A 12,413-nucleotide genomic window follows, 5' to 3' on the forward strand; every position below is an offset into this window, starting at 1 on the left:
ATGGGAGAAATTCACTTCTCCAGACAAATTGATTTTGATCCACAAAAGCTAATACTGAAACAAATTTGTTTTTGAAGTCCTACAAGTATTTTGTCTTTTTTCCCCATCTTCTTTTCCCCTTTACTTTTGTCAACATGTTGAAACAGAGCTACTTCTTTTGTAACTGCTACAAAGCAAGGCACATAATCTTGATATGTGAGATATGCTTAACACATTAACCATAATCAAGCACTGTTCAATCCAATGCTGTAAATATTCTCAGAGTTAAGCACTCAGCCCACCTCAGAGTTAAGTACTTAGCCTACCCACTCCAACACTGTAATTTTCATAGTTACAATCAAAGGTCTGAAGAGCATAATAGTCCCACTAATGTGTAGGCCCCACACGTGAGCAGATTTTCCAAGTTTTTTTTTTACCATAGTCAAAGTCTGCATATGAGCAGGAATATCTCCTCTTCACACCCAAGGCTTTTACTGAGGAAGAATGTGACAGTAGAAGATGCAAGGCATCCAAAATGTTACACAATTAGGGAATAATTATGAGCACCAAGTGGAAAAATTAGGCACAGAGGAGATTCTCCTTCCTCCCGCAAGCTATTCTGCAGGACTGGAATATGATCTGGAATAACTGTAGGTTGCAGGAGGAAGGGAGTCTATATTATATATGAATCCCTTCCATGAAGAAAAGGAGCTCCTCCATTTGGTTTAAGAACAATCTGGATTCAACCTAATTAATTTTTTCTAGAAATATTATGAAATGTATTTAAAAAGAGAAAGTCATCTTTCAGAATAAGCTCAAAACCTAAAGCTCAAAACCAATTGTATACATATTTATATGGAAGCATGCCCCTCTCTGCAATTGAATTTAGATAATACATAGGTTTGGAGTCAGTATACATTATGGAATTATAATATTATAATATGACTACAGGTAATGAATTTAGTTTGATTTGCAGTTCAAGAGAACCAAACTGATTAATATGTCCTCGACTCTTATGCAGATCTGAAGTTTGTTATCCTTTAGTCTTTGTAATCTTCCAGTTTTTGGAACAGAGCTTGAAGTGCTGTTCTCAACTCAAAAAGCATACTATGACTAAAATATTCTGCAATTGCACATGTAAGCAAGAACCACTCCCAGGAGCACTTACTTTTGAGACATGCATAGTATTGCACTGTACACCAATACAAAGTTGCTGGTTATATTTTAAAATGTATATAATTTATCTGATTTCAGACCAGTGAAACCTACATGGAGGATATATCAGAGATCTCCTACCAACTCTCCTCAGACTGAAGAAGTTACTTGGATGAGTAGCGAAACGTTTCAATCTAACAAGGAAGAAGTCCAGTTGCCATGACTCAACTTCCAGATAACTTCACATGGATGACTGAGAATCTTCACAGATGTATATAATTTATGTATTTTAGCATACAACATATAAAGAATGCAAATGTGATTAAAACATTAGAAAATTGAAGACTGAAACAAAACTGGGTGGAAGCCACATATACCAAAGATTAGAAATGGACTGATGTGCTTGTAGGCGTTAAATTTACTATAATTTTTATATAAGCACTGGCAAACTTGTCTTCCATGCAAGGACAGCACAAACACTTATGAAACATACAGGAGGCTTTAATTATACTCTATTGCTCTATTATATTCTATTGTCAGAGATGAAATCATTTACTTTGCAGCTGTATTTCTGAAATGCTGACAACTACAGGATCGTATCATCATACCAAGATTTTTCAGCGGCAAATGAAATCAAAATAGCTTCCAATTACTTTAGTGGCATCTGGGGGAAGTAACGATAACAATCAATATGCCCCATAGATTCTGAAAGGCCTTCTAATTAACCACATGGTTTAAACAGATGATCCCACTGAGAAGCTGAGTTTTGTTAAATATATCAATATTCATTCAGATCCTTATACAATTATTTGGATCAGCGTAAGTAAAATGATATCATTATGATCACTAGACATGACAGCAAGACAGCATTAGAGCTAGAACTGAGTATCTTTAAAAATACTGCCACAGAAGGAAAGGAAAAATACTGCTTCAGTTGACTTTGGGGATGTACATTGCAAACTCATGACTAGAGACCCCAAGCCATCTGGAGGTGACCTCTCTCTCTCTCTCTCTCTCTCTCTCTCTCTCTCTCTCTCTCTCTCTCTGTGTGTGTGTGTGTTTTCCAGTTTTTCTTCTGCATAAGTAGATTCTTGTTGATCTACTGGGGGAGAGTGGTTATCACTTCAAATATTCATAGCACCATGATCATTGCTCAAACCTAGCTATTTTAGGTAACTGGAGTACTGTATTAAAATGTCTTCCAAATAGTTTGCTGGTACTACTAAATGACATGCAGAATGCACAGTTAATATTAGTAGCATCTGGGAAATATACTCTAAAATATATAAATAGACTTTGGACTGTAAATCATCTTATGCTCAAAAGACATAAAAAATTCCATCAAAGAAAAAAAGGACCACCAAAACTAAATAAACAAATCTTGTGGTACCTTAAAATCTAACAGATTATTAAACTCATCAGTCACTAAAGTGCTCTGAGACATTTTAGGTTATATCCAATTCCCACTATACCACCACTGTTATGCTTCTGTACATGCTAAAATATAGAAAGACAGATTGATCACATGTTCTGACTGATACTTGACTCCAAAATTTTATCTCATAATCTCCTGACGATTCAGAAAACAAATTATAAAATTTATCTTTCTCTGCCTTTAAAATATGAGGTTCTGAATAAGTGCTTGCCATCAAATATTAGAACATATCAAAGTGCCACATTTCAGATATCATAGATGAAGAAAGTAATATAAAGATAGTTATTTAATACATTTTACATGTACACTGTAAAAATTACTTAAATTCAAAATACTTCATCTGAAGCATTTTCTGTTTTCAAACACCTAATTCTGACTCTAATTTAAAATTAAACTAATGCGTATTTAATGGACAGAATCTGACTGGTTTGTTATGCTAGCATAAGTACAATGGTGTAAACTGCAGTGATAACTGGCTCCTAGTTATGAAGTTGCTACTCATGTCCCCTCCCATGCACCAACTCACATGACTGGTGCATGATGATGGATCAAAGTAGCAACTTCTTAATTAGCAGACATTGCTGCTGTAACTTATACTGTTGCATGTATGTCAGCATAAATGACCAATAGGATTTTGGCTATCAATATGGAAAGGTATATGTAGAAAGTTAGCCAGAACTTCTAACTCTCTGAACCTCCTTGCCTATCAAACAATTTGGTACTGGTAAGATGCTTACCTTGAACTGTTGTAATCATGATGAGATCTCTTTCCATTGTTGCGTTCCCATCGAGAGGATGGTTCAATAGGCACCAAGCCTGAGGTTCCAGAACTCCTCCTCAACTGTGGTGTTGGTAAGCTATTTCGGCTGTTCAGTACCTGTTGAACAAACTAATAAATGTAATTTCTTCCTACAGAAAAAACAGCACAAATTTTCTTTCTGTAACAGCACAGAACTTTATTAAGTGTATGTACTATTTAGTTTAAATAAGGTTACTGAACACCAGTATAACTGGCTGAACTAATGCAACTTTATGTATCTATCGAGAAAAACATCTGCTTCTTTTAATCTATTTGTATTGCTTCCTGAGGTTTCCTAGAGGATTGGCTTGATATAAATGCAATAATAACTGCTTTGTGATGCACTTATGGTTGTGAACTCTGAACAGTGACTAACTGAGCTGACATGGTGACGTGAAGCATTAAGAATTAAGCAGTTTGTAATCCAGCTTCTATAAGGGATAAGAAAATGTGGGTTTTGCTGGAATTCAACATTTATGGAGATGGAAGAGTACAAATGCACGTATAGTAGTGGACAGAGATCTAGAAACAAGAGGCTAAAGAACAGTAGATGGAAAGAGGAACTTGAAAGACAGGGCAGAAAATTCTGGAAGAAAATGGCACCAAAGGCAGAGAAGTGGTTACACAGAAGGAAGAGCTGGAAGGTGTCAGAGAAGGAAGAAAAAAGTACAGTGGTGTCTCGCACAACGAGTGCACCGTAGAGTGATGAATTCGCTCTACGAGGTCGGTTTTGCGATCGCAAATGCGATCGCACACCGATGCCTGCATAGGGCGAAAATCGCAGAGCAAAGGTCGGTAAGCGGTTCGCTTACCGACCTTCACTTTGCGACCCACTGATCAGCTGTTCGGCGGCTACAAAATGGCCGCCGGAAGCCCCAAAATGGCCGCGCGCAGCGTTTTCGCACCCTCATTAAGCGAGGGGAGGGCGTGAAAATGGCTGCCGGCCATTGCAAAACATCGCTGAACGGTGAGTAAATCAGCCGATTGGAACGCATTAAACTTCGTTTAATGGGCTTTTCTGCCCCGTTCAGCGATGTTTTCACACAGCGAGGGTTAATCCGGAACGGATTAACCTCGCTGTGCGAGGCACCACTGTAACAGCCTTCAAGCATCACAAGAGGTTGGCAGGCAAAGGAAGATTTAGAGAGCTGGAAATTGAACGCTAGAGAGACAAGGAGATAAAGGGTTGCTATGCTGAATGTTTGGGTCCCAAAAACTTTTCAAAGTAATCAAAAGTGAAGGCTAAAATGTTTCCCCCCCAAGTTTAGCCCATCCTCCTTTAGATGGACCAAACTCCACACAGATTGCATTTGATCAGCCCATCAAACAGAGCTATAGGAGTCATGCAATACATACATATTAAAAACTCCTAGCTGTTTTTCAGGATGTTTGGCCAATATCTTATTGCACCTCCACTGAGTGGAGAGCCCCACAAGCATATTAACATGGAATCTGTCTACTTATGCAAACATTACTGTTATACAAGCAATAGTCTCCATGAAGAAAATCCACCCTCTGATTGTGCAACAGCAACCCTTTTGCAAGTGTCATGATCCCATTGTATGACGCTGGCAGGATCAGTATCTCTTGTCAAAAGTTTTTAAAAAAATACCCTGCTTGCCCCAAAAATAAGACCTAACCTGAAAATAAGCCCTAGTATGATTTTTCAGGATGCTTGTAATATAAGCCCTATCCCCAAAATAAGCCCCAGTTAAGTGAAACCCCGCCCTCCACCACAGTGCAGCAATCAGAAGAAGATGACAAGACTTTATTTGAATAAATGTAGATTGTTGTAGATCTTTTTTAAAAAATCCCCTGAAAATAAGCCCTAATGCTTTTTTTTCCCAGAGTAAAAATTAATATAAGACCCCGTCTTCTTTTCGGGGAAACACGGTACTGTAGTTGAACCCATTTAAATATATCATGTACTAATTACAATTGTAATATTTTGACCTTGTGCAGCTTACGGTCTCCTCTTTCAGATGAGTCTTCCACTTCTGGACAGGGATAAAATCCAGGAAACGGTGTAAACAGGTTAACTTTTGGTCTGCATGTGCCTGAGAAGGTACTTATCAAGCTACTGATACTTCGAAGGGAAGAAATCATATGTGGGGGGAGGACTGGATCACCCAGGAGGTCAGAAACCATGTTACGAGCTTCATTTAGTACAGAAGGATCAACTCCAGTTCCACTGCAAGCAATCTAAAACAGAAATAAATGTCAATTATTAACAACAGGTTTAAAGCTGATGAATCAAAATATTCTTACAATAAGGAATTTGGATACTGGGTGTGTTGATGAGGTGTGTGAATAGTTTTAATACCATATTGGCCGGAGTCCTATAATTCACCACTCCAACTTCTATCATTTCACTTGCTCCAGAATAAAACATCAATAGGACTGTGGTCAATGTATTTTCATAAACATGTAACAAATACATAATAAACAATATATCTTAATGACTAATGTCAAACAGTTATTTTTGCCTTCTCTAAACACAGAATGAAATTAATGGTGGATTTCTTACACATAGATCTGTTCTAAACACGTGACTGAAGTATAATATTTGGATTAATATCTTCTTTATTAAAAATATCACTCCTTATATAAAGAACATACTAACCTGATAATGGGGTTTATACCACTGCTTTAGATCCCAGTCCCAAAGAATCATCTGTAAGAAAACAAAACACAAAGTTGTAAGCAAATAATGCTAATGTTTATAAAGAAGTCTGCTTCTTTGCCATCTATGAGGGGGTATTGATAAGGATTGAGCCTTTCCCAGAAAAAATTGAGCCAGGAAGCCATAAATTGCATGGTGTATTGGCCAATTTGTCTGTATTCAATGGTGAAAAATCAGGTACCTATGATTTTAACTTATCTTTCATGTTCAGGTCCAAAGTGAACATGGCAGCACCTCCAGAAAAGGTCAGTGTGGAAGAGCATAGGACCATAATCAAGTTCCTCTTTCTCCAAGGGAAAGGTGCAAAGCAGATCCATGATGAAATGTCACAAATTATGGGTGACAGTGGCCCTTCATATGCAACAGTTAAACATTGGGTTATCAATTTTTAAACTAGCCATTTCGGTGTTGAAAGTGAGAAACCCAGTGGAAGGCCTGTTTCTGTCTCTGTGCCTGCAAATGTGAAAGCCATCCATGACATGATCACGCAGGACCGCTGAATATCAGCCAAAGGTATTGCTATATGTAGCTGAATCCAAAAGATGACGTCATTCCTGCCTGTCAATCAGAGGATAGGGCAGGGGGGCAGAGCTAAAAGGACAGTTAGACAGTTGGAAGAGACAGTTAGAGACAGTTGGAAGACGATAGGGATAGAGTTAGGGACCAGAAGCTATTGAGAATGTGTTAATGTTTAGGAATAGATTAGAGGGGTTAGGAAAGAGAATTGGACAGTTTACATCATATTGAACAAGCATGAGAAATGCCAGTGATTGAATACATGATCTAATATATATATGCACACCTGAAACAGTTATATGTTGATTTTCCTTTTATTTGTTCATTAATAAAAGAATATTTGATCAAAACCCTGATTCCTAAGTTATATGAGCAGCTCCTGTGTGTGGGACTTGAATTGGTACTAAGATAATACCTGGTGGCAGCGGAAAAGGGCGAGTTTACCTTTGTGGAGCCCAAAGAAATAAGGGGCGCAAAGGGGGATCACCACACTATATATCTGAGTATATCATGTGAGAGAGTTGGTGCCATTCTCCACAAAGACTTGAAAATGAGAAAGCTGGCAGCAAAGTCGATCCCCAAACTTTTGACAACTGAAGAAAAGAGGAAACGTGTGGAGTCATCGGTGGCTGTTTTGGAACATTTTGCAAGAAATGAATCAGATTTCCTGGGCAAATTGGTAACTGGTGATGAGACATGGATCTACTGTTATGATCCAGAGACAAAGGAACAGTCTAAGGAATGGAGGCACAGTGGTTCACCCAGACCAAAGAAGTTCCGAGTGCAAAGGTCGGTGAAGAAGCAAATAGCAACAGTTTTTTGGGATAAGAAGGGAGTTCTGCTGGTGGACTACCTCCAACAGGGTTCAACTATCAACGCAAAATATTACTGTGCTTTATTGACAGAGTTGGGGCAAAACATCAAGGGAAAACGTCGAGGAAAGCTCTCCAAAGGTGTCATCCTGTTGCATGGCAATGCCTTGTGTAGCGGAAAAGATGATGTCATTCCTGCATGTCAATCAGAGGATAGAGCAGGAGGGGCGGAGTCAGAATGACAGTTGGAAGAGAGTGAGAAGAGACAGTTGGAATGAGATAGGGATAGAAGTAGGGACAAGAAGATGTGGAGAGGGTGCTAGGGTTTAGGAATAGCTAAAAAAGGGGTTAAGGAAACTGAAAGAGTACTGTAAAACATAGTGGACAAGCAGGAATGAACACATAAGCCTAACATGAGAAACACCAGTAACTGAATACATGATCTAATATATGCACACCTGAAACAGTTATATATTTGATTCTCCTTATGATTTTGTTCATGAATAAAAGAATATTTGATCAATCCCCTGATTCCTAAGTTATATGATCAGCTCCTGTGTGTGGGAATTGTAGTGGTATTAGGAGAAATACCTGGTGGCAGCGAAAAGAAGAAAAAAGGCATGTTTACCTTTGTGAAGGAAATAAAGGGGCAACAAGGGGGATCGCCACACCTTGTCACACACTGCAGGTGAAACAATAGTAAAACTGACCTCCTTAGGCTTTCAAGTGGTGCCCCATCTATCCTATTCTCCTGACCTGGATCCTCCTGACTATTATGTTTCCCAAACTCAAAAAACACCTAAAGGAACAACGATTTGGGAGTGTGCTGGAGGCAACTAATGCTCAGAGAAGCTACGGGCTATGCTGTGCAGGGACACGCAAGATGGACAGGTCATAGTGGAGAGTTCCGACTAAACGCAAACCACCTGGAGTAGGAATTGGCAAGCCACTCCAGTATCTTTGCCAAGAATACCCCATGGACAGAAACAAAAGGCTAAAAGATATGACACTGGAAGATGGGACCCTCAGATCAGAAGGCGTCCAACATGTTATTGAGGAAGAGTGGAGGACAAGTACAAATAACTCCAGAGCTAATGAAGTGGTTGGGCCAAAGCCGAAAGGACATTCAGCTGTGGATGTGCCTGGAAGTTTAAGCGAAGTCCGATGCTGCAAAGAAAAATACTGCATAGGAACCTGAAATATAAGATCTATGAACATAGATAAACTGGATATGGTCAAACAGGAGATGGCAAGAATAAACATTGACATCCTAGGCGTCAGTGAACTAAAATGGACATGAATGGGCGAATTCAATTCAGGCAATTATCATATCTACTATTGTGGGCAAGAATCCTGTAGAAGGAATGGAGTAGCCCTCAGAGTCAACAAAAGAGTGGGAAAAGCTGTAATGGGATATAATCTCAAAAATGATAGAATGATTTCAATACAAATCCAAGGCAGACCTTTCAACATCACAATAATCCATGTTTATGCACCAACCAACAAAGCTGAGGAGACTGATACGGACCAATTTTATGAAGACTTACAACACCTTCTAGAACTGACACCAAAGAAAGATGCTCTTCTCATTATAGGGGATTGGAATGTTAAAGTAGGGAGTCAAGAAATAAAAGGAACAAAAGGAAATGCAAGAAAACAGAGTGCTGGTGTTAAAATTTACAGGAGCCAGTCACTACTACAGTGGTGCCCCGCATAGCGACGATAATCCGTTCTGGATAAATCGTCGCTATCTGGATTCGTTGCTATACGGGGCAAAAAACCCCATAGGAACGCATTAAACCCTGTTTAATGCGTTCCTATGGGGGGGAAACTCACTGCTAAGCAAAAATCCTCCATAGGGGCGGCCATTTTCGGTGCCTCTAAAGCGAGGCAACACAGTGGGCAGCCATTTTGGAACCGCCGATCAGCTGGCTGAAAATGGGGCTTCATTTTCCCCCAGCTGAGTGGCGGGAGCTTCGAAGCCCCCGCCGCTCAGCTGGGGGAGGGTACCGGCGGTGGCTCGGAAGGACCCTTCGGAAAGGTCCTTCGGAGACCACCGCTGGCATTCCCCTTCGGAAGGGGCATTTTCGACCAGCTCAGCGGGAGCCCCGCCGCTCACCTGGGGGAAAATGCCGGTGGTGGTTTTGGTAGGACCCTTCCGAAGGGTCCTTCCGAGGCCACCGGCGGCATTCCCCTTCGGAGGGGGCATTTTCGACCCAGGAGTCCGAGCATGGCTGGGAGACCGGGCGCGGCGTGGCTCCAAGCGGCGGCAGCGGCAGGGTGGGGGTGCCCGGATGCCTTTCAGTGCTTCGCCTGGAGGGCATCCGGACACCCCCTACCCTGCTGCCGCTGCTGCTGAGAGCCTTCCGAGCTCTCAAGGGGCTTTCTCCAATATCGGGGGGGCCCTTTGAGAGCTCGGAAGGCAAATGTCGGTGGTGGGCGGTGGCTTCGGGGTCCTTCCGAGGCCGGCGCCGACATTTTCCCCCAGCTGAGCGGCGGGACTCCCGCTCAACTGGTCGAAAATGCCCCCTCCGAAGGGGAATGCCGGCGGTGGCTTCGGAAGGAAGGACCCTTCCGAAGGGTCCTTCCGAGGCCACCGCCGGCATTTTCCCCCAGCTGAGCGGCAGGGCTCCCGCTGAGCTGGGCGAAAATGCCCCTTCCGAAGGGGAATGCCGGCGGTGGCTTCGGAAGGAAGGACCCTTCGGAAGGGTACTTCCGAGGCCACCGCCGGCATTTCCTCCCAGCTGATTGGCGGTAGCTTCGGAAGGACCGTGGGGGAGGGCTCCCCTGTGGTCCTTCGGAGGCTCCCGCCGGTCAGCTGGGGGGAAAATTGGGCTATGGGGAAAAGTCGCAAAGCGATTTTTCCCCATAGGCAACATCGCTATGCGATCGCAAAAAACCATCGCTATGCGGATTCGTCGTTAAACGGGGCGCCCGTTAAGCAAGGCACCACTGTACTTACATTGAATTTCTCATTGAGTGCTATTTGCATGACTTGGTGAACCAACTGGAATACAAATATTGAACTGGCAGCAATTCAGGGACAACAGCTTTGTCCCTGTGCTACACCCCAGCAGAATATGCCAGTATTGACTGTTGGTTTTGATTTGCTGGAGGGAAGTTGAGGAGCATCAGACCATAGTGATGGTTGTGGTGCCTGTGAGAGCTGGATGGACACAGTAGTCTTGAGAGTGGCTGTCATGGAGGATGGTGTGGCTATGAAAGTTCATGGGATGAGCATGTGAGATGGGAAAATAATTGTGGTCACAAATAAAGGATGGTGCCAGAAATGAAGCCAGCAGTATGGTTTTGACGAACAGGTCAGGAACTACTTCTGTCCATCACAATGGAACCCTGATTCAGGAGCCAATGGCTGTACAGAAAAGGCAGGACTAGGGATATATAAGAGAATGGATGACAGAGTTTGGAGTTAGTGAGAGTCTGTGTTAGAGATGTCAGTTAGAGAGAAGCAATTTAGGCAGTTAGGACCAGCACAGAAAAATAGAGAGAGAGAGAGAACATGATAAGAAATGAATAAATATCTTGATTGAAATGATTATAAATAAACAAATATAAATGTTACCAAAGCACAATTTATTGAATGAATAAAATGAGACCATCCATGATTTACTTTATATGATTTAATTATGAACACTTTAATAAACTTTGTTTGATTGACTAACTCTGATTTAAGAGTCATATTTAATGTATCGAGGAGATACTCCTCTGGTGGCAGCGGAAAGGGTTGAAAAATAAATGTTACACCCGAAAGTAAACCTGGGTTGTGGGGAGAAACAAACAGGGGAACTGGGTTCCTGACAATAGTGTAGGTCAAAATTGGCAGCAAGTCAAATGTTTTGGTTTGAAGCATCACTGGAACCAACAATGGCACTGGTACTGCCTAGAATGTCAAGGTGGCTGGTTTCTTGAGCATTCCTGAAAGGGTGTCACATGTGTCCTTTGGTGGTCCCCAGGTTGCTGGAGATGTCATGTACAGCTTGTAGTTACTGGTGGGCCATATTGTGGTCACCATCATCTGAGGAGGATGCCATATCAATGTAGATGGATATCTGGAATGGAGTTTTGGTTGTCTAGAAATTATGATGGATGGCCATGAGTGATACCTAGGTGTCAGGGAGTGCTGACAATAGTCATACCACTCCCAAACAAATATAGTATCAGGGGTCATTCTCCAAATTCTGACAATAAATACAGAATGATGATGGCAGATAACAACTTCTTCATTTTACTCCCAGGAGTACAAGGGGGACTGACAATGGGAACGGGACAACAACTGGTGCTCCAAATGATTGTACTGAGCTGGCAATTTCTGTTCTGATAGAATCTAATGGATACAGAGAAGTAGTACCTTTATTGGAACCAAGACTGATTCTCTGCCTCCCTGTGTAGGGAGAGAACAGACATGTCAAGTGCAAGGTACTATAGTGGTTGACTCTGGGAGCCATAAAGACTTCTAATATGACTTCTTCAGATGGCAGTGTGTGAACCTGAAGTGGATGCAGCGGGCCTGCATCCTTGAGCAATAGTGGGTTTATTTGGTGATAAGCTAATCAAAATGACTACCTCCAGGGATACCTGTTGCAGAATCTGAGCTGCTGATTGAGACACTGGAGGGGAGAGATACAGTGGCTCTGCATGCTTGGAAGTAGAGGCTGGGATATTTGTATTTGTATACGAATATGAATATCCCCAACACAGCTGGACCTAATTAGAGTCCAACCCCTGGGACTGGATCATCCACTCACGTGTCTTGCTGTGGTGCCAATTTCGCTCATCCTTCCAATGGCACCCGAAGTTCCACTCTCTGCCAACTCAACTGGCCATTCAGCAGCCATGCGGGGAGGCTTGTTCTCCCACCCCCTGCCTGGAGTGGCCAGCTGAACAGGAAGAGAGCTGAGCTCCAGACGCCATTGGAAGGACAAGCGGAACTGGTGCCACAGCAATATGAATGAGTCAGCAACCTGGTCCAGGGGCCAGATCCTCATTAGGTCCAGCTGCATCAAGGACATTTGT

The 12,413-nt window shown here is 42.1% G+C and overlaps 1 protein-coding gene across 2 annotated transcripts in view; it reads right to left on the reverse strand.

The window, feature by feature from the left end:
- The window catches only part of PDE3B (phosphodiesterase 3B), a 113,598-nt gene that overhangs the window by 47,881 nt on the left and 53,304 nt on the right, over positions 1–12,413 (reverse strand). For both annotated transcript variants that reach the window (XM_072985724.2, XM_020801420.3), the window contains exons 2-4: positions 5,992–6,042; positions 5,322–5,570; positions 3,307–3,446 (exon numbers count right to left, since the gene is read on the reverse strand). In XM_072985724.2, coding sequence (XP_072841825.2) covers positions 3,307–3,446; positions 5,322–5,570; positions 5,992–6,042 — 440 coding nt within the window. The remainder of the gene's footprint in view (positions 1–3,306; positions 3,447–5,321; positions 5,571–5,991; positions 6,043–12,413) is intronic.

This window comes from Pogona vitticeps, chromosome 1, assembly GCF_051106095.1.
Source record: "Pogona vitticeps strain Pit_001003342236 chromosome 1, PviZW2.1, whole genome shotgun sequence".
NCBI classification, from domain to species: domain Eukaryota; kingdom Metazoa; phylum Chordata; class Lepidosauria; order Squamata; family Agamidae; genus Pogona; species Pogona vitticeps.